At 38.5% G+C, this 21,841-nt stretch overlaps 1 protein-coding gene across 1 annotated transcript in view; it reads right to left on the reverse strand.

Annotated features, from left to right (window-relative positions):
- Nucleotides 1–21,841, reverse strand: part of LOC133535390 (receptor-type tyrosine-protein phosphatase gamma-like) — a 470,092-nt gene that overhangs the window by 95,861 nt on the left and 352,390 nt on the right. Inside the window, exon 6 of the mRNA XM_061875204.1 lies at nt 2,474–2,540. Coding sequence (XP_061731188.1) covers nt 2,474–2,540 — 67 coding nt within the window. The remainder of the gene's footprint in view (nt 1–2,473; nt 2,541–21,841) is intronic.

Raw genomic sequence — 21,841 nt, forward strand, 5'->3', positions numbered from 1 at the left:
CACTTTTATTAAATTCATGGAAATGTGTGCAAAACAGGAACAGTGCCCTAAAATAAAGGAGCTGGTGGGCTCTCTCGGTGAGGTGTCTTACTGCAGTCAGACACAATTTTGGACTGTCCTTTACTTCAGTTGCAATAAATAAATCGATTATTGATGTTTACTAATCAATTTTATAATAGTCCATGTCTGACTTGTGATGCATCTAAAGATCAACAATTACCCCCACTTCTAGGGTTTATGGTTATGTTTTCACAGTTGTACATTTCATTAGTTGAAGTTTGAGAGTTATTTAGATGACACTGATTGATTGCAATGTCAGACAGCCACAACAGTTTTTTTTTTAAGCTGAACTGAACTCCGCTGAGAGCTCATTGGCTTACTGGTGAGCGTATGATTTTATGGAGTAACGACTGAGCAGTTATAGTTATCACGTACGCGTGTTATGGGTGATTTTAATTTCTAGCGACACAACAAATACAAAACAAGTCATACGTGTTAATGTTATATAATCTATTATAGTGAAATATGATCTTTTGCTTCTGCTCGCTATCATTCATGCATACGCTCAAAGATGACAGAGCAGCAATAATTGAAGACTACCTAATTGTGCAACAGCAGACATTAATATTACACCGGGAGTAGGAACATTTATGAAAGCATGTACAGTACATGACTAATTGAAGCTCATACGTAATTAATGAGGCCATCAAATGTTTGTATTACTCCATCGGTTAAAGTCAAAAAGAAAATATTTTGCACATTCACTTTCTCTTATACCTTAAAATTCTAATTTGCATCGTGAATTATTACATCATAACAAAAATCACAATCTACCTGTCTTCTCTGACTTAAAAATGTTTTTTCAATGTTGGAGAAACGTACTAAACGCATGCTATATATAGCATAATCTCGCAAAATTTAAGCTTTTAGGTGTGAGCTTGCACACAGCGTTTGATGCCTTATGTAATATAACAAAAGATTAGATACAGTGTGACATCACAGTGATTTTTCTGTGGCTTGCATTCCTCTGTGTTCCATCCATCCATCCATTTTCTACCGCTTGTCCCGTTCGGGGTCGCATTCGAGCGGAAGGTGGGGTACACCCTTGACAAGTTGTGCGTGTTATTCCTTCTAATCTTATGTCGGTGCACTTTTCATGTCTATAAAATAACTATTTATTTGTCTTTACCACGTCCTAATTGGTTTGAAAAACAAAAGAAGAAAATAATTATTTTCGTGTAAAATGCAGGAACATAAATGCTCATAAAAGTAGCTTTTTTTAATGCAGTATCAATCTGAGTGTGCAGGTGTACCTAATGTTGTGACCGGTGAATCTATATATTTTATGCAAAGTTTATCTTCTGCAATCTAAAGTAACGCCTCCACACACGAACCTCTTGCAGACATATTCAGAAAGTACACTAATTTTCGATCAAAAAGCCTCTACTTTTCCCCCTACATTTTGAATGCAATGATGCGACTGATTTTTTTATTTTAATGGACGCCAATAAATGGATCCTGATCAGATCAAACTAACCACATTGTTGACATGAAATCAAAGCTTTAAAATGCTCATTTAATGTGTTATGGACTCACCCTCATTTTGGACAAAAAAATCACAAAATGCACAGGATTCAACTCAAAGCCAAATACCATACACCCGGCCATTGAAAAAGGATATGGTCGCCACACATAAGAGTAATTCAAAAGTCTGTGTAATGGCATGAAACAGAAAATTAAAATGAGTGAAAAAACGCTAGGCAAAGCAACTCCGAGTTACATTAATTTCAACAGCGAAGAAAACTACAGAGTGCACCAAAAAGAGGACGATGAGGAAGATGAAAAAGAGGAGGAAGCAGAAAAAGAAGGAGAAGGAAGAGGGGGAAGAGGAGGAGTAAGAGGAAGAGAAAGACAAGGAGGAAGAGGCAAAGGAGGAGGAAGAAGAGGAGGAACACAGCGTTCCTTGGTAGGCTACTACTGTATGTTGTGTTTTACTTTGATTAATTTAGTAAATGAACACAAGTATAAAGATTTTATTGTTAACGTGTGAATCTGCCGCGAGTATACAATATGATACAATATAGATCTCATCAGAAATTAGGTGGGCGCATCTTATTACATCCAATATTCTGGAAATTAAAGCAAGTTCTAAAAACATGTACACCAAAGCATATTTAATCCAAACAGCAAGGAAATACGTGTATCATATGTCCTCTTTAACATAACACTGTGCACCATAATCATTTTCATGTGTGCTCTTAGGATTTTTTTTACTTATTCTAAATAAAATACATTTTCTAAAGAGGGTTTGGTGAAATGTGGAAAAATGAAGGAAATGAAATAAAAATGTTTACGGGACCAACCAGCACAAATGTAGGATATTAAAATATTTTTATAATATTTGCTTTGTTTGCATATAAAGCACAATGGAAGCACAATACACGCACAATTGAAGCGTATTGCAGTGACTCACCATGATGTACGACTCCTTTCAAGCCCTGGATTATGGGGTCTACAGCTGGGTTATCTTTTTGGCCAAGCTGCAAGAAAAAGCGTGCAGATAAAAAGATTATATGATTTAATAATGATTAAACCTTGCTGATGCTATGGCAACATATTACAAATCACACAAAAGATTATTCACAGAATACACTTTTATAGAACCATCAGAATTTCCTGTGGTATACTAGGAACCTTCACCTTTATATTGTCCATCCATCCATTTTCTACCGCTTATTCCCTTCGGGGTAGCGGGTGGCACTAGAAATCGGGCGGAAGCCGGGGTCCACCATGGACAAGTTGCCACCTCATCACAGGGCCAATATTAACAATTTAAATATAAATAGAGGGCTACTACTGCCGATACTGATACTTTTGACTTGAAATGGCAGTATGATTGAATAATTTTCTGACCTAGCTTCTAATTATGAGAACATGGACTTGCTGATGTTTAACATCACATAGGTGTAAAAAGAAGTTCACCAACTATTTATTTGTACTATTTAGTCAGCCACCGATTGTGCAAGTTCTCCCACTTAAAATGAAGACAGAGGTCTGTAATTTTCATCATAGGTACACTTAAACTGTGAGAGACAGAATGTGAAAAAAAATCCAGGAATTCTCATTGTAGGAATTTTAAAGAATTTATTTTAAATTATGGTGGAAAATAAGTATTTGGTCAACCATTCAAAGCTCTCACTGATGGAAGGAGGTTTTGACTCAAAATCTCACGATACATGGACCCATTCATTCTTTCCTTAACACAGATCAATCGTCCTGTCCCCTTAGCAGAAAAAAAGGCCCAAAGCATGTTTCCACTTCCATGCTTCACAGTAGGTATGGTTTTCTTGGGATGCAACTCAGTATTCTTCTTCCTCCAAACACGATGAGTTGAGTTTATACCAGAAAGTTCTATTTTGGTTTCATCTGACCACATGACATTCTCGCAATCCTCTGCTGTATCATCCATGTGCTCTCTGGCAAACTTCAGACGGGCCTGGACATGCACTGGGTTAAGCAGGGGAACACGTCTGGCACTGCAGGATTTGATTTCCTGTCGGCGTAGTGTGTTACTGATGGCAACCTTTGTTACTTTGGTCCCAGCTCTCTGCAGGTCGTTCACCAGGTCCCCCCGTGTGGTTTTGGGGTTTTTGCTTACCGTTCTCATGATCATTTTGACCCCATGGGATGAGATCTTGTGTGGAGCCCCAGATCGAGGGAGATTATCAGTGGTCTTGTATGTCTTCCATCTTCTGATAATTGCTCCCACAGTTGATTTTTTCACACCAAGCTGCTTGCCTATTGTAGATTCACTCTTCCCAGTCTGGTGCAGGTCTACAATTCATTTCCTGGTGTCCTTCGACAGCTCTTTGGTCTTGGCCATAGTGGAGTTTGAAGTCTGACTGTTTGAGCCTGTGGACAGGTGTCTTTTATACGGATAACGAGTTCAAACAAGTGCCATTAATACAGGTAACGAGTGGAGGACAGAAGAGCTTCTTAAAGAAGAAGTTACAGGTTTGTGAGAGCCAGAGATCTTCCTTGTTTGAAGTGACCAAATATTTATTTCCCACCATAATTTACAAATACATTTTTCAAAATTCCTACAATGTGAATTCCTGGATTTTTTTTCACCTTCTGTCTCTCACAGTTGAAGTGTACCTATAATGACAATTACAGACCTCTGTCATCATTTTAAGTGGGAGAACTTGCACAATCGGTGGCTGACAAAATACTTTTTTGCCCCACTATATATATATATATATATATATATATATATATAGTGGGGCAAAAAAGTATTTTGTATTTATATATATATATATATGTAGGTGTGGGAAAAAATCACAAGACTACTTCATCTCTACAGATCTGTTTCATGAGGGGTTCCCTCAATGATGATAGATCTGCATGATATATAATAAACAGTTTCTCTTTTAAGCATAGGTTGCATCTTTTATTACCACTGTTGTAAGGTGTGCTGGATGCAAGAATTTGCCATGTTATTGAATATTCAACATTATTGTCTTTGAGGTTCCAAATGTGTTTGCTGAGTTCTGTAGAATTCTGGAAGGGTAAAATTCTTCGATGTCGAAGGAGATAAAGTTGTGTTGTTGTTTGTCTTGGATGTTGTTAAACCATTTGATTACTGCTGCTGTATTTCTCCATTGGTTGAGTGGTGTTTTGTCCTTGATTTTTGCGTTGATTCTGTCCAGGATTATTTTGCTGATTTTTCCTATTTCGGATTTAGTTGGGTTTATTAGTCGGCATGTTGGGTTATTTGCGAAGTTGGGTTTGTGGTCCTTCAATGTGATGAAGGCTTCTTTGTTGGCTGTGGCGTCCACCCTGTCCTCAATGTCCAGTTCGGTTGCGATCCGCTTGTTTTCCAGGTGGATGTTCTGTAAAGTGTTGGGTTGCGCTTTTTTGTATGATTTGGTGATGCTTTTGTCCAGTAAAGAGTTAAGTTCTGGTATGTCCATTCTGTAGAAGTTTGTGGTTTTATCGGCGGCTATGATGAGGTTGCTTACTTTCTTGATGCGCTCCGTGTCATTTTTCAGCTTGGTGAGGAATGGGTTGCGGGCTGGCTTAAATTTTACTGATTGTATCATTTTGAGCATGTCGTTCTCAAAGTCCTTTAATTCCTTGACTGTGGGTGGGTTCTTGGTAGATTTGAATCCGTAAGTTTCCTTTTGCGTTCCTTTTGTTTCAGGGTGGAGGAAAATGTGTGCTTTCCACCGCATTCTTCTTAGGAAGTGTTCCGTCTTTTCTATGAGTCTTTGCTTGTAGTCCTTCTGCGCGGGTATGGGAATGTTCTTCGTGGAGTAGTCAATGCTGAACTTTTCCATTTCGGATCGTCGTACAGTGCTCAACAAATGTCAATTTGGAGCGGAATATGTCTTGATTGGATTATCCAGAGAATAGTGCTCGATACCGTGGTAGAGCGCAATATGTAGGTGTGGGAAAAAAATCACAAGACTACTTCATCTCTACAAATCTGTTTCATGAGGGGTTCCCTCAATCATCAGGAGATTTTAATGGAAGCATTCACATACAATGGTTTATATAGAGCACAGAGTGGGTGGGTACAGGCAGGTACATCCACGCAAAGAACTCCATACTCATCCACAACAGTACACCATGGCAAAAAAAAGAACAATTCAACATTTGACGTTACTATGGGGAGTTTTGACGGAGCAGAAACGTGCGAACTCGTTGGGAGTTTCCTCCTCTCCCAGCTTGCTAGCCTCAACCTGAACCTTGGTATTTACCGTGATGACGGACTGGCAGTGTGCCGCGCCTCGCCAAGGAGCAGCGAGAACACCAAGAAGCGCATATGCCAAATCTTCAAAGAAAACGGCCTACGGATCACGATTGAAGCCAACAAGCAAACCGTCAACTTCCTCGACGTCACTTTCAACCTGAGAAATAACAGCCACCAACCATTCACGAAACCCAACACAACACTCCAATACGTGCACCATGACAGCAACCACCCACCCACCACCACGAAAAGAATACCTACCGGAATTAATAAAAGGCTATCGATGCTGTCATCTAGCAAAGCTGAATTCGACCAAGCAACCCCCCTGTACCAGAAAGCACTTGATGAAAGCGGATACAACTTCACCCTCACCTATGAACCTGCTCCAGGAAACCAACCAAAAAAGAGCAGAAAACGAAACAACATCATCTGGTACAATCCGCCATTCAGCAAAGACGTCTCAACCAACATCGGCCGCAAGTTCCTCACTCTGATCGACAAACACTTCCCCAAAGGCAACACCCTAAGAAAAATATTCAACAAGAACAACATTAAATTGAGCTACAGCTGTATGAATAACATGCAACAAACCATTTCAAACCACAACAAAGCAATTGCAAAAGGACTGCCCACCCCCAGACCAAACGACTCTGAAACCAATAATGAATGTAACTGTCGCAAGAAACCTGATTGCCCTCTCAACGGAAGGTGCTTACAGACATCAGTCGTTTACCAAGCAAAGGTAACACGCAAGGACATTAACACATCCGACACATACGTAGGATTAACCGAAGGAGCGTTCAAAACAAGATGGAACAATCACAACGCCTCCTTTAGAAACCAGACTTTGCAGAATTCTACAGAACTCAGCAAACACATTTGGAACCTCAAAGACAATAATGTTGAATATTCAATAACATGGCAAATTCTTGCATCCAGCACACCTTACAACAGTGGTAATAAAAGATGCAACCTATGCTTAAAAGAGAAACTGTTTATTATATATCATCCAGATCTATCATCCCTCAACAAGCGCAGTGAAATCATTTCAACATGCCGCCACAGACGGAAACACCTCCTAGGTAACACATGAGCCAATCACCACACCCTACGCCTGCCTGTACCCACCCACTCTGTGCTCTATATAAACCATTGTATGTGAATGCTTCCATTAAAATCTCCTGATGATTGAGGGAACCCCTCATGAAACAGATCTGTAGAGATGAAGTAGTCTTGTGATTTTTTCCCACACCTACATATTGCGCTCTACCACGGTATCGAGCACTATTCTTTAGATAATCCAATCAAGACATATATATATATATATATATATATATATATATATATATATATATATATATATATATATATGTATGTATGTATACATACAAGCATGTATATATATATGTATGTATGTATGTATGATATATACATATATATGTATGTGTATATACATATGTATATATGTATATATTATGGATATACATGTGTATATATATGTATGTGTATATATATATATATATATATATATATATATATATATGTATGTATACATACAAGCATGTATATATATATGTATGTATGTATGTGTATATACATATGTATATATGTATATATTATGGATATACATGTGTATATATATGTGTATATATATATATATATATATATATATATATATATATATATATATATATATATATATATATATGTGTATGTATGTATATATACAAGCATGTATATATATATGTATGTATGTATGTATGATATATACATATATATGTATGTGTATATACATATGTATATATGTATATATTATGGATATACATGTGTATATATATGTATGTGTATATATATATACATATATATATATATACACATACTTGTATGACACATATATGTAGTCGAGGTTTCTGTGGTTTATCTGTTATACCGTTATACAGTACTCAATACCGGGGGTAGAGCGGAATATACGTTAGGTCAGAAAAAACAGAGGCTATATCATCCACGATTCAATTCAATTCCTGGACATAGAGATTCAAAACGATTCTCGATTCAAAATCATTACTTTTTAATTACATTGGGTGCTAGTTTTCTTATTAACTACATTCCTCCATAAAATACGTAAAAATCTCTGAATAAATGTCCATATTACTTTATAAGAAAACTGTTTTTGATTGATAAAATTATACCCAAACATTTGCTAACATTTGTTGGGGGCGGCGTAGCTCGTTTGGTAGAGCGGCCGTGCCAGCAACTTGAGTGTTCCAGGTTTGATCACCGCCTCCACTATACTAGTCACTGCCGTTGTTTCCTTGGGCTCCTAGTGCCACCCACACTGGTTTAAATATAACTTAGATAATGGGTTTCACTATGTGAAGCACTTTGACTCACAAGAGAAAATCGCTATATAAATATAATTCACTCCCCTTAATAAAGTGGCTGGACAGGACAGATTAAAACATTTTTAAATACAGACATTTTAAAACTGGATTTCACCTTAAATTGTACGCATGTACAGATTCTTGACAGGAAAGACGGATGGTACGAAAGATAAGTGAGGGAAACCATCTATGTCAAGGTGGAATGTCAAGCCTGCACATCTGTGGGATGTTCCAAATAAGTGTTTGATGAACATTCCTCAACTTTATCAGTATTTATTGCCACCTTTCCCAACTTCTTTGTCACGTGTTGCTGGCATTAAATTCTAAAGTTAATGATTATTTGCAAAAAATGAATATGGGTTGAAAATGATTTGCAAATCATTGTATTACGTTTATATTTACATCTAACACAATTTCCCAACTCATATGGAAACAGGGTTTGTATAAACAAACCCCGTTTCCACTCATTTTCGATGGGAGACAGGTCTGGACTGCAGGCGGGCCAGGAAAGTACCCACATTCTTTTTTTAAGAAGCCACGCTGTTGTAACACGTGCTGAATGTGGCTTGTGATTGTGTTGCTGAAATAAGCAGGGGCGTCTATGAAAAAGACGGCGCTTAGATGGCAGCATACAGTATGTTGTTCCAAAATCTGTATGTACCTTTCAGCATTAATGGTGCCTTCAAAGATGTGTAAGTTACCCATGGCTTGGGCACTAATACACCCCCATACCATCACAGATGCTGGCTTTTGAACTTTGCGTCAATAACAGTCTGGATGGTTCGCTTCCCCTTTGGTCCGGATGACACGATGTCGAATACTTCCAAAAACAATTTGAAATGTGGACTCGTCAGACCACAAAACACTTTTCTACTTTGCATCAGTCCATCTTAGACAATCTCGGGCCCAGAGAAGCAGGCGTCGTTTCTGGATGTTGTTGATAAATGGCTTTCGCTTTGCATCGTAGAGCTTTAACGTTCACTTACAGATGTAGCGACGAACTGTATTTACTTACAGTGGTTTTCTGAAGTGTTCCTGAGCCCATGTGGTGATATCCTTAGAGATTGATGTCGGTTTTGATACAGTGTCGTATGAGGGATCGAAAGTTATGGTCATTCAATGTCGGTTTCCGGCCATGCCGCTTACGTGGAGTGATTTCTCCAGATTCTCTGAACCTATTGATGATATTATGGACTGTAGATGTTGAAATCCCTAAATTTCTTGCAATTGCACGTTGTTCTTAAACTGTTTGACTATTTACTCACGCAATTGTTGACAAAGAGGTGTACCCCGCCCCATCCTTTCTTGTGAAAGACTGAGCACTTTTTGGGAAGCTGTTTTTATACCCAATCCTGGCACCCACCTCTTACCAATTAGCCTGCACACCTGTGGGATGTTCCAAATAAGTGTTTGATGAGCATTCCTCAACTTTATCAGTATTTATTGCCACCTTTCCCAACTTCTTTGTCACGTGTTACTGGCATCAAATTCTAAAGTTAATGATTATTTGCAACAACAAAAAATGTTTATCAGTCTGAACATGAAATATGTTGTCTTTGTAGCATATTCAACTGAATATGGGTTGAAAAGGATTTGCAAATCATTGTATTCCGATTATATTCACATCTAACACAATTTCCCAACTCATATGGAAACGGGGTTTGTATACACACACACACACACACACACACACACACACACACACACACACACACACACACACACACACACACACACACATGTTTTTGTTGTTGTTGCTGTGTGGATGATGGTTCTTCCACATGAAATTCTGATGTTCTCATTTTAAGACAAAAATATTACATGCTATATGGTCATATATATATCTATATCTATATATATATCTATATATATCTATATCGATATATATCTATATATATCTATATATATATATATCTATATATATATATATTCTTATGAAGACATACCACTAACATCAGAATATATATTTTGTTCTATATAACACAGCATTACAACAGCCACAGATAAATTGCAGTCCTGTGGAAAACGCCTCAACAAAACTTTTTTTTTGTATCATTCCAGATTTCAAACAGATAAAGACAGTTTCTCCAGCATTGAAATAATTACAGTATATTTATCCTTTGAAACATGAATAACTATCAGCTTGAAGAGTTTTTTTTAATCCAAAGTGACTGTCAACAAACCCTGTTGGTATTTTATATTGTCTTCAGAGAAAAAAAAAGATTTGATTGTGTCTGACGGCCAACATGTCTGTTCCTTGTGGCACGTTATGTGTGTCCGAGAAAGTGGAAGGATCTACGACGAAAAACATCTTCCGTTCCTGAACATTAATTGAGGCCAGTGTGAGGAGAATAATTACATGCAAGTGAATGCTGAATGTGGACAATATGCACCTTGGAGGCCATTAATAGTCCTTTGGGGAGCTGGGGAAGACTCTTCTCATTGATTAGAAAAGGTAAATCTGAGCCAAAGTGTCTGTGCTTGCTCTGTAAACGGCTAGTCAGCAGAATGTGTATGTGGCTGCTAATTGCAGTAAGCAATAGTTCTGTCAAGACCCAGCAGAGGCATTTAGGTGCTGGTCCGAGCATGCTCCATCATTGTCTGAGAGGACACCTGTGTCCCCATTAGTGTCCCCATTACAACCCCCGCTTGTGCACCAGCGATGACCCTTAAGCTGAGCATTGATCAGCTGGCATCACTTGCACAAATACTGCGACGAGAAAGGGTGTGTAACACCTGAAGCTGTCAGGCCAGCGCAACAATTATTTCCCTGCTACAGAAATGTCTGGGTTCTTTTACAGTAAGTAGAAATTAGGACCACTGTTAGGGTTATAAATATTAAGTGTGCGCCCAGCCTCAGGGGACAATTTATAGCAGCACATTAGCCATCTGTGAGAGACTTCCTTTCTTAGCAGCTTCTGTTTCTTTATTCACATTTAACAGAAGACATGTTGCTTCTTTTTCGACTACACACTGCAAAAACTGAATTCTACTAAGATTAAATATCTCAAAATAAGGGTGATATTTGTTTATTTTCTGTCTGATAAAATAACTCTTCTCACTAAGCAGATTTTATGTTAGAGTGTTTTACTTGTTTAAGTGTTTTGGTCCTAAATTATCTCAGTAAGATATTGCAGATTTTGCTGAGATTGTATGACCTATATGGAGTAAAACATGCTTGAAACTAGAATATTACCGGTTTTAAAGCTGTGTCATCAACACTCTACGAGTATAAAACTGATTTTTGAAAGTAATAATGTCTTATTTCAAGCATGGACAAAAAAATCATGACTTTCACACAATTGTGTCTCATAATTAAAACAAATGACAGCCAAATGTACTTTGCAGTTTTAAATAAATAAATGATAAATGGGTTGTACTTGTATAGCGCTTTTCTACCTTCAAGGTACTCAAAGCGCTTTGACACTACTTCCACATTTACCCATTCACACACACATTCACACACTGATGGAGGGAGCTGCCATGCAAGGCGCCAACCAGCACCCATCAGGAGCAAGGGTGAAGTGTCTTGCTCAGGACACAACGGACGTGACGAGGTTGGTACTAGGCGGGGACTGAACTAGGGACCCTCGGGTTGCGCACGGCCACTCTTCCACTGCGCCACAAGATAATATGCGTGCTCATATAAGTAGTACAATCGGCACAGTGCAGTAAACGGACAGTTAATATTTAAAAATGTAACATGTGACATTTCAAACTATTTTGAACAGAAATAGTTCATGCACATTCAGGTAAATTATTCAAAATTACAATTAAAAAATGTGGCTGGCGGCCGGGCTGTGTATATATATATGTATATGTATATATATATATATATATATATATATATAGATATATATATATATATATATATATATATATTTATTATGTGTGTGTGTGTGTATATATATATATACATATTTATAAATATATGTGAGTAAGCAATATATATATGTACATATATATACTGTATATATGTATGCACATACATATATATACATATACACACACATATATATATATGTGTATATATATATATATACACACACACACACACACACACACACACACACACATATATATATATATATATATATATACATATTTATAAATATATGTGTGTAAGCAATATATATATGTACATATGTATACTGTATATATGTATGTATATACATATATATACATATACACACACACATATATATATATATATATGTATATACATACACACACATATATATATGTATATATATGTATAAATATATATATACATATAAATATATATATACATATATATATATATATATATATATATATATATATATATACATTTTTAGACAGTATGATTTGCCTGAGTGGCTAGTAGACCTTGAGAGTAACAAGCGGTTGCCTTGTTGCCTTTCCATTAAGAAAGAAATAATAAAATCATTTTTAGTTTAAGTTTGCTGGTTTTAAGAAATGTAATGCCGGGCGCATATCATTATGCCAAGATAATGGTACTAGCATTTACTTAAATTAAGAATATTGTTCAATATATAGAGAAAAAAGGTCTCATATTTTGTTTTTCTATCAAGAAAAGTCCACTTGTTATCAGTGAGAATATACTTATTTTAAGGTATTTTTGGGTTCATTGAGGTTAGCTAGTTTGACTTGTTTTGGAAAGTCTTGACAAGCCAAATTTTCTTGTTTTATTGGCAGATAATTTTACTTCGTTCAAGTCAAATGCCCCTATTTTTATTTCTTGTTTTTGATCACTGACTATTTTCAGTTCATTTGAAACCTACGTGCTTACATCCATCCATCTTCTACCGCTTGTCCCTTTTGGGGTCCCGGATTGTTGTGGACAAACTAAGTGGAGAATATTTACTGACTTTCAACACAATACCACCTTATTTGTTATACTATATCAGCTGTTCTAATACTGGGAGGCTTCAAAGCTGACTATTTTTGGTGTTCAGGGAGCCTGCATTTATAAATGAGTGATGCGATGAGGTGGCGACTTGTCCAGGGTGTAAACCGCCTTCCGCCCAATTGTAGCTGAGATAGTCGCCAGCGCCCCCCGCCACCCCAAAAGGGAATAAGCGGTAGAAAATGGATGGATGGATGGATGGTGACGTTATGTATTCTTGTCAAACCTCAGAAAAATAAGCTTTGCAATGATGCAAAGAGGTTAACCTTGATATTTTTATGAAAGTGTTGAGTGAGAATGAAGCACGCAGCCACTGAAGTCGTAGTGAGACCACAATTCTGATGCTAATGCTCAAAATGTGGTTATATAATTTTAATATTGATTATTTGACTTGTCCAGGGTGTACCCCGCCTTCCGCCCGATTGTAGCTGAGATAGGCGCCAGTGCCCCCCGCGACCCCGAAAGGGAATAAGCGGTAGAAAATGGATGGATGGATGGATGGATTATTTGGTGTCATTTAACTGACCCATCAAATGGCTTGCTCCGTGCACGTGTATTCACACTGGAGCAAACAAACCACGGAAGATTGTTTTCAATCAAACTACAAGCACTGGCACATCTCACAAAAACGGTAACAGAAGGCTTTAATATGAGGGCTGCGTCAGAAGAAACTGCCTTTTTCTGCTGCATCGTGCCATTTGGTCTTTAAATTGAGGCTCTGAACTAGAACACAACTTTTCCTCTCAGCATGTGGTTGTTTCTTACAAGAAAACCACATTTTCTTTGTAATATTTTCATTCAGTTCTGTTTGGAAGTAACTACACAAAAACATGCTGCAGAGTACTTTGTGCGACAAGCTGTCCCCTGGCTTTTTGTCAGAGGAACCCTATGTAATAATTTCATGTCAAGTCATTAAATGGCCCTGATATGTCAAAAGGCATTAATAAATCATGGCTTTTTCGAATACCTCTATAACTGATAACAGTAGTTCAGCCGGGATAGGCTCATTTCAAAATTCGATTTACATTCCCAAAATCTTGTTATTGTTTTCATTTCGATGTCCCGCCCTCAACCGTTTGACCAATTAGAAATTCCGTGAATGTGTTACATGCTTTGTCTAGCTACTGCCACTGGTAAAGTTACTAAACATGTCAGACCTTAGTAAACCTAAAAGGTGTCGTTACAATTCTCAACTTGTGCATGACAAAGCCAGGAACAAAATAAGGATTTGTATAAGGGATGCCTTTGAAAGATGGAGAAGATTGAAGGCGGAGAAGACTTTGTCATCATCAATTTCTTCCGTGATAGGCAAGTCAGGCATTTACGTTTGGTTATTACTTGTAATATATGGTAATGGACATTGCGTGTGTAAATTATATTGTTCAAGACAGACTATGATCTTGTCTAACAAAGCTAGTATGTTCGTGCGACAAACCCTTAGTGTGATGGTGCTTCGCTCCTAGTGTAATGCTTATTAGGACGCTAGCCCGCTTAATGACACATAAACATACATGCTAACGGGCAAAATATATACTTGTTAGCCTGTATGTCTATGTGTATTCGAACTGACAGGGGAAAATATATTTTTGACAAATAAAACCTATGTGGATATGGGTAGTGCCGAAGATGTCGGTGTCGTTTTTGCAGCCCTTTGAGACATTTGTTATTAAGGGCTCTATAAGTAAACTTTGATTGATTGATGATTGATATTGTCAGTGCCTATTTTGTTCTCATTATGCTAATACGCTGCGGATATGGGTTCCAACATTAGCACGGCTGTCATCATGGCAATGTAAAAGGTAGGGAGATAGCCAAGTCACATGATAAAATAATTCCTTATTTGTGTAGCCTATAGGCATACCTTGGTATAATGTCTCCTCTTTAATTTTGTGCGTACATTAGGCTACTAACCATGCTTTACTTATTTTCACCAGTAGAACCATTGCTAGCGTTGGTTGAGGTTTGTTTTAGTCTTCGTTTTCTGATACTACTGACAATAACTTTATGATTTGTTGTGAAATTGTACGCAGGGATTATGTACTTCTTTCTGAAAATAGCCTAATTTCTGTGCAAAATGTGTTGGTTAGAGATTTGTTATTGACAAAACGCTTGTCTATTCAGCTATTATGTTTCCAGCACCTCAACCCTGAGTAAGAAGCAGTGGAAGTTTGAAGTTCCTTGGAGTAGCCCAGTCGATGGAACTGGATTCGGCTGCGTATCTGGCAAGCTCGTATGAGAAGCAGCTGAATTTTTACCATGATTGCAGTACTATTTCTAGCCACATTATTACATATGGCACCTTTAAGTTTAGGTGGTGACCATACTTGAAGTTCCAAGCCTCTGTGCCACATGATGGCGAAACGAATGCCTACTAACACCGTAAGACCCGTCTAAAAACATCTGTTCTTACTTGCTAGCATTAGCTTGTAACTACTTTGTTTTTCAAGCATTGGAAACCACACTTTTATTAGCAGTGCAGCTTTCACAGCTTATCAGCTGGCATCCTGCTGCTGCTGCTGAGGTTTACCGTATTTTTGGGACCATAGGGCGCATCGGATTAAAAGGAGGCATTGAAGGGGTCCTTTTATGATTTCCATCCATTTTCTACTGCTTATTCCCCTTTGGGGTCACGGGGGGCGCTGGTGCCTATCTCAGCTACAATCGGGTGGAAGGCGGTGTACACACTGGACAAGTTGCCACCTCATCGCAGGGCCAACACAGATAGACAGACAACATTCACACAATAGGGCCAATTTAGTATTGCCAATTAACCTATCTCCAGGTGCATGTCTTTGGAGGTGGGAGGAAGTCAGAGTACCCGGAAGGAACCCACGCAGTCACAGGGAGAACATGCAAACGCCACACAGAAAGATCTCGAGCCCGGGATTGAACCCAGGCCTACTCAGGACCTTCGTATTGTGAGGCAGACGCACTAACCCCTCTTCCACTGTGGATGTTGTCTGCCTGTCTGTGTTGGCCCTGTGATGAGATGGCGACTTGTCCATGATGTACGCCGTCTTCTGCTCGAATGCAGCTAAGATAGGCTCCAGCGACCCCCCGCCATCCCAAAAAAGGGACAAGTGGTAGAAAATGGATGGATGGAGTACACTTCCTTGTGGTCTACATAACATGCAGTGGTGATCATTTGGTCAAAATTTTGCATAGATTATGTTTTACAGACCCTCTTCAAGCAATTTTCTGGACGTCTCTTCAGAATGCCCACTTTACCCACCAGCTCCCAGTGCCACCCACACTGGTTAAATGTAACTTAAATATGTGGATAATGGGTTTCACTAAGTAAAGCGATTTATATCAGAAAAGAAAAGCGCTACATAAATATAATTACCTTCACTTCACTATTCCCTCCGGGTACTCCGGCTTCCTCCCACTTCCAAAGACATGCACCTGGGGATAGGTTGATTGGCAACACTAATTTGGCCCTAGTGTGTGAATGTGAGTGTGAATGTTGTTTGTCTGTCTGTGTTCGCCCTGCGATGAGGTGGCGACTTGTCCAGGGTGTACCCCGCTTTCCGCCCGATTGTAGCTGCGATAGGCGCCAGCGCCCCCCGCGACCCCGTAAGGGAATAAGCGGTAGAAAATGGATGGATGGATGGCACTTCACTATTTAATAGTAGGCAAATAACATTCATATTCATATATATGTAATATATGAATATACATTTTGATTGTGAAGGAATAGCAATCGTTGAGGTTGTAGCGAAATTTGTTACAAGCTACGTACATTGTGTAAGTTGTTTATGTAAATGAGTTGAAAGATAAAACTAACACAGATCCACACTGATGTCCGTATTGCCTCTACTTGACAGCCATAAAAACATTAAAACCTTCCCAAATATATTACACTATACAGTGGGGCAAAAAAGTATTTAGTCAGCCACCGATTGTGTAAGTTCTCCCACTTAAAATGATGACAGAGGTCTGTAATTTTCATCATAGGTACACTTCAACTGTGAAAGACAGAATGTGAAAAATAAATCCAGGAATTCATATTGTATAAATTTTAAATAATTTATTTGTAAATTATGGTGGAAAATAAGTATTTGGTTACTTCAAACAAGGAGGATCTCTGGCTCTCACAGACCTGTAACTTCTTCTTTAAGGAGCTCTTCTGTCCTCCACTCGTTACCTGTATTAATGGCACTTGTTTGAACTCGTTATCTGTATAAAAGACACCTGTCCACAGCCTCAAACAGTCAGAAACCAAACTCAACTATGGCCAAGACCAAAGAGCCGTCGAAGGACACCAGGAAAAGAATTGTAGACCTGCACCAGACTGGGAAGAGTGAATCTACAATAGGCAAGCAGCTTGGTGTGAAAAAATCAACTGTGGGAGCAATTATCAGAAGATGGAAGACATACAACACCACTGATAATATCCCTCGATCTGGGGCTCCTTGCAAGATCTCATCCCGTGGGGTCAAAATGATCATGAGAACGGTGAGCAAAAATCCCAGTACCGCACGGGGGGACCTGGTGAATGACCTATAGAGAGCTGGGACCAAAGTAACAAATGTTACCATCAGTAACACACTACGCCGACAGGAAATCATATCCAGCAGTGCCAGACGTGTCCCCCTGCTTAAGCCAGTGCATGTCCAGGCCCGTCTGAAGTTTGCCAGAGAGCACATGGATGATACAGCAGAGGATTGGGAGAATGTCACGTAGTCAGTTGAAACCAAAATAGAACTTTTTGGTATAAACTCAACTCGTCGTGTTTGGAGGAAGAAGAATACTGAGTTGCATCCCAAGAACACCGAACCTACTGTGAAGCACGGGGGTGGAAACATCATGCTTTGGGGCTGTTTTTCTGCTAAGGGGACAGGACGATTGATCCGTGTTAAGGAAAGAATGAATGGGGCCATGTATCGTAAGATTTTGAGCCAAAACCTCCTTCCATCAGTGAGAGCTTTGAATGGTTGACCAAATACTTACTTTCCACCATAATTTACAAATAAAATTATTTAAAATTCCTACAATGTGAATTCCTGGATATTTTTTTCACATTCTGTCTCTCTGCGTTGAAGTGCACCTATGTGCACTGTCACCATTTTAAGTGGGAGAACTTGCACAATCGGTGGCTGACTAAATACTTTTTTGCCCCACTTTATATATTTATTCATATTTTATACTACTTTAATTTGTTTTCACGTAAAAAACCCAACTCATTTTTAAGATGTGGCGGTATGTATTATATTTTGTAGTAGTAGTAGCGACTTCCTTGTTCATTTATAAGTCAGCTTCCTTAGTTTTCACTTTAACAAACTTCGCAGGCAAGTGGCATCGGGGCCAGATTGGGGCCTGTGCGTGTTTATACTGAAGTCTGAAAAAGATCACATTTTACATGCAGTAACAAAAAATCAGATTTGGGCCAATTTGGCCTGCAGCGTAGACATACAGTAGTCTCTGTCTCCTTATAGGTACCATTTTGGGGTCCTTATACACAGACCATAATGATACCCATATGTTGAAGCATTGTACGTCTAACTACGGAAGCCATAATGCTGTGCGTTCCATCAAGCTGTGTGGCTTCGTAGCTTCCCAAGTAGAACTAAAACATTCTTAAGAGATTTTTTGAGCGCCGTATGTAATGTTCTTTATCCTCAATGAAACATTAACGTTTTGGTGTTGCTTGCTTACGGGGTATTTGCTAGCATCATTTATTGAACAGGCTTCAACTTACAGTGCATATCTATCTCTTACGTGTGACTGCTATCTAATGGTGACATTTATCATAACACCTTGTACCAGATAAAACTGGTTTGAGTTCGGTAAGCACAACCAGAATCAATACATATAGTAGGTGCACCGGGTTAATATGCGCACTGTCGATTTTTGAGAAAATGAAAGGATTTTAAGTGCGCCTGATGGACGGAAAAGTACAGTACTTATTTAGACACAGCTCAGCTTCTTGCACATGCCTGAACCTGCTCCGATTGTTTATGGCAGTAACACAATTAGCGTATTGCTGAAAATGTAACCACTCTTCTCCTCCACTACTGATTCTGGGTGACATAACCAGTAATATTTGCTTTTCTAACGCCATTACAGTACTTGCTGCCATCTCAGCATTATGGACAGCCTTCCCTCTTTGGTAACTCGGCTTGTTGTTAATGTTGGGTCTAATAAGACAAAAAGACTCCAATTAGAACTAACTAAAAAGGAATGTAAAGTCCTCTTCAGTATGTTGAAAGAGTAAAATATTTACAGTATTATTATTTTATTTTATACAACAACTGTAGTTGTTTGTACTACTTTCTGCTGTATTGTTTTGCAAAAAAAAAGTTTCAGGGCTAATTATCACATTTATTCTCACCCTTCATTTTTCCAGTTGATTAGTATTCCTTCATAAAAACGGCAAAACTGTAATTGGTTTATAATTGTATAATGTTTTTCTACCTTCAAGGTACTCAACACAATTTGACACTATTACCACATTCACCTGCTGATGACGCAGCATCAGGGGCAACTGGATCTTAAGTGTATTGCAGAAGGATAATTTGTTGAGAGTTGAAAGTTATTTTGGGCTTTATTGTCCTGATCGCCAATATGAAACGCTTGGCCTTATACAAGCAGAGTGATGGTGTGTTGTTTATTCAAAGCTTCACTTTGGGTCCCCAAAAAGACAAAGGTATTGTGTGGTTTTCGGTTGCATTAGATGTAGTTGTGCAAGTATCGCTAACATGTACTTTAAAAAAGATTGTAATTATTAGATCCCAAAGGTAAAACGTGTAATATCATGTTCGATACAAGCAGTCCTCTAGCATGTTTTAAAGAGGAACTGCACTTTTTTTTGAGAGACAAGATGACAGATGTAATTTTTTTAATGCATTCTAATTCGTAAATAAACGTAAATCAAAATCTGCTTACAAGAGAGCATAAGGAATGTTCTCTATTCCGCCCATACAGCCCTTAAAAACATCCAAAGAGCTCCAATTTAAATTGTGTGACCTGAATTTTAACCAAGTATTAGTGATGTTTTTAACTCAGACAAACAATTTCTTAGCATCAAATTGTCACAGAGAGAAACAGCTTGTTGCTCTTATATTGACATCCTCGACTGGTGAGCTGCTTCATCGCCTCTCAGCTGGTGGAAGTTTATCCTAGATAAATAAATAATATCTCGCACCTGGACAGCAGAAGGATGAGGACATGATCTGAAAAAATTGCCAACATTGGCATCAAAATTAGACTCAGAAATGGCGAGAAAGACACGAAAAGACGCCTGGTTCCACCCCCTTTTTTTTCTTCGCGAGGACTATGAGACACGCTTCATCTAAATGGGAATATATAATCATCCTAACAGTCGGCATCATAATGACAGCAGACATTGTTGAGTGAGTGATGTTTTATTATGTTTGTTGGCTCTCATAATGTCTGCAGTCTGTATTAATTATCTATGTAAAAAAAAAAGCGAAGTCGTGATGCGTTTTTAAAATTAATGCGCCGCGTATGCTTAAAACGAGAAAAATGCATAAATATGACCTTATTATGAATGTGATTGTTACTATATTACATATATACTGTATATCCTTGAATAGCCGCCGGGCGCTAATTAATTTAAAACCTCACTCACTCCTGCACATATTCAAGGCATGTGGTAAAAAGTAAGCAGGCGCTAATAATTTTAAAACCTCCTCTCACCCCTGCGCTTACCAATGGCATGCAGTTTAAAATAGTGTGATTAAAAAAAAAAAAAAAAATATTCCGCGGCCTGGTGGTTGGGGACCACTGCTCTACAACATGTCATTGCGCCCACCTTTACACCATGCTATCAGCTTGCCTTTCGGACACATGCATATCGCTGCTTCTCATACGAGATTGCAATGCAAACTTTGTCAACAGCCATACCCTTTACACTGATGGTTGTGATATAAACAACTTTAACACTCTTAGTAATATGTGCCACGCTCTGTGAACCCACACCAAACACATTTCTGGAGAACATTGGCTCTGTAACACATTATAAACGGAACATAAGAATTACCCAGAATTCCAATGCATCCATGACTCTTGGCTATATTATACACGCGCCCCCAACCTTGCCCACCTCAACCGACGCACGAAGAGGGGTGGGGGGAGTGGGGCGGGGTTTGGTGCTAGCGGGGTGTATAATATAGCCAAGAGTCATGGATGCATTGGAATTCTGGGTTGCGTTTATAATGTGTTACAGAGCCAATGTTCTCCAGAAATGTGTTTGGTGTGGGTTCATAGAGTGTGGCGCATATTAGTAAGAGTTTTAAAGTTGTTTTAAATCACAACCATCAGCGTGATCTGTATGGCTGTGGAACAAGACCCCTGGTTTACACATGGTATAAGCAACAAAAAAAAAAAACTCAGCCATTTTGGAAATGATGACAGGGGAAGCATCACTCGTGATGTCACGACTTTGACCCGGTGGTAAAAGTAAGCATCCGCTAATAAATTTGGGAAGCGAGTTCGACCTGGCAGTAATTCAAGGCAGGCGCATATTACATGCCCGGCGGCTATTCAAGGAAATACGGTACTTACAGTGTGCATATAAAACATTGATGGAGATGTTTGGATGTTTTTTAAAGCGCTTTCTAGGCAGAATAAAGCGGCTCTCATGGGCTCTATTGTAAGCAGACTTTTGATCGCATTTAATTTATATGTATAATGCATAAAAAAAATATGTGCTTGTCTTACATAAGGATGGTAAACGATAGGCAACATTCCAAATAAAGTTTGGTTCCCTTTTAAAGCTGGACAGCCAGTTAACATTTAAATGTCCTCCAATAAGCACACAAGTTTGGTCTT

Source organism: Nerophis ophidion, linkage group LG16, assembly GCF_033978795.1.
Source record: "Nerophis ophidion isolate RoL-2023_Sa linkage group LG16, RoL_Noph_v1.0, whole genome shotgun sequence".
Lineage (NCBI taxonomy): Eukaryota > Metazoa > Chordata > Actinopteri > Syngnathiformes > Syngnathidae > Nerophis > Nerophis ophidion.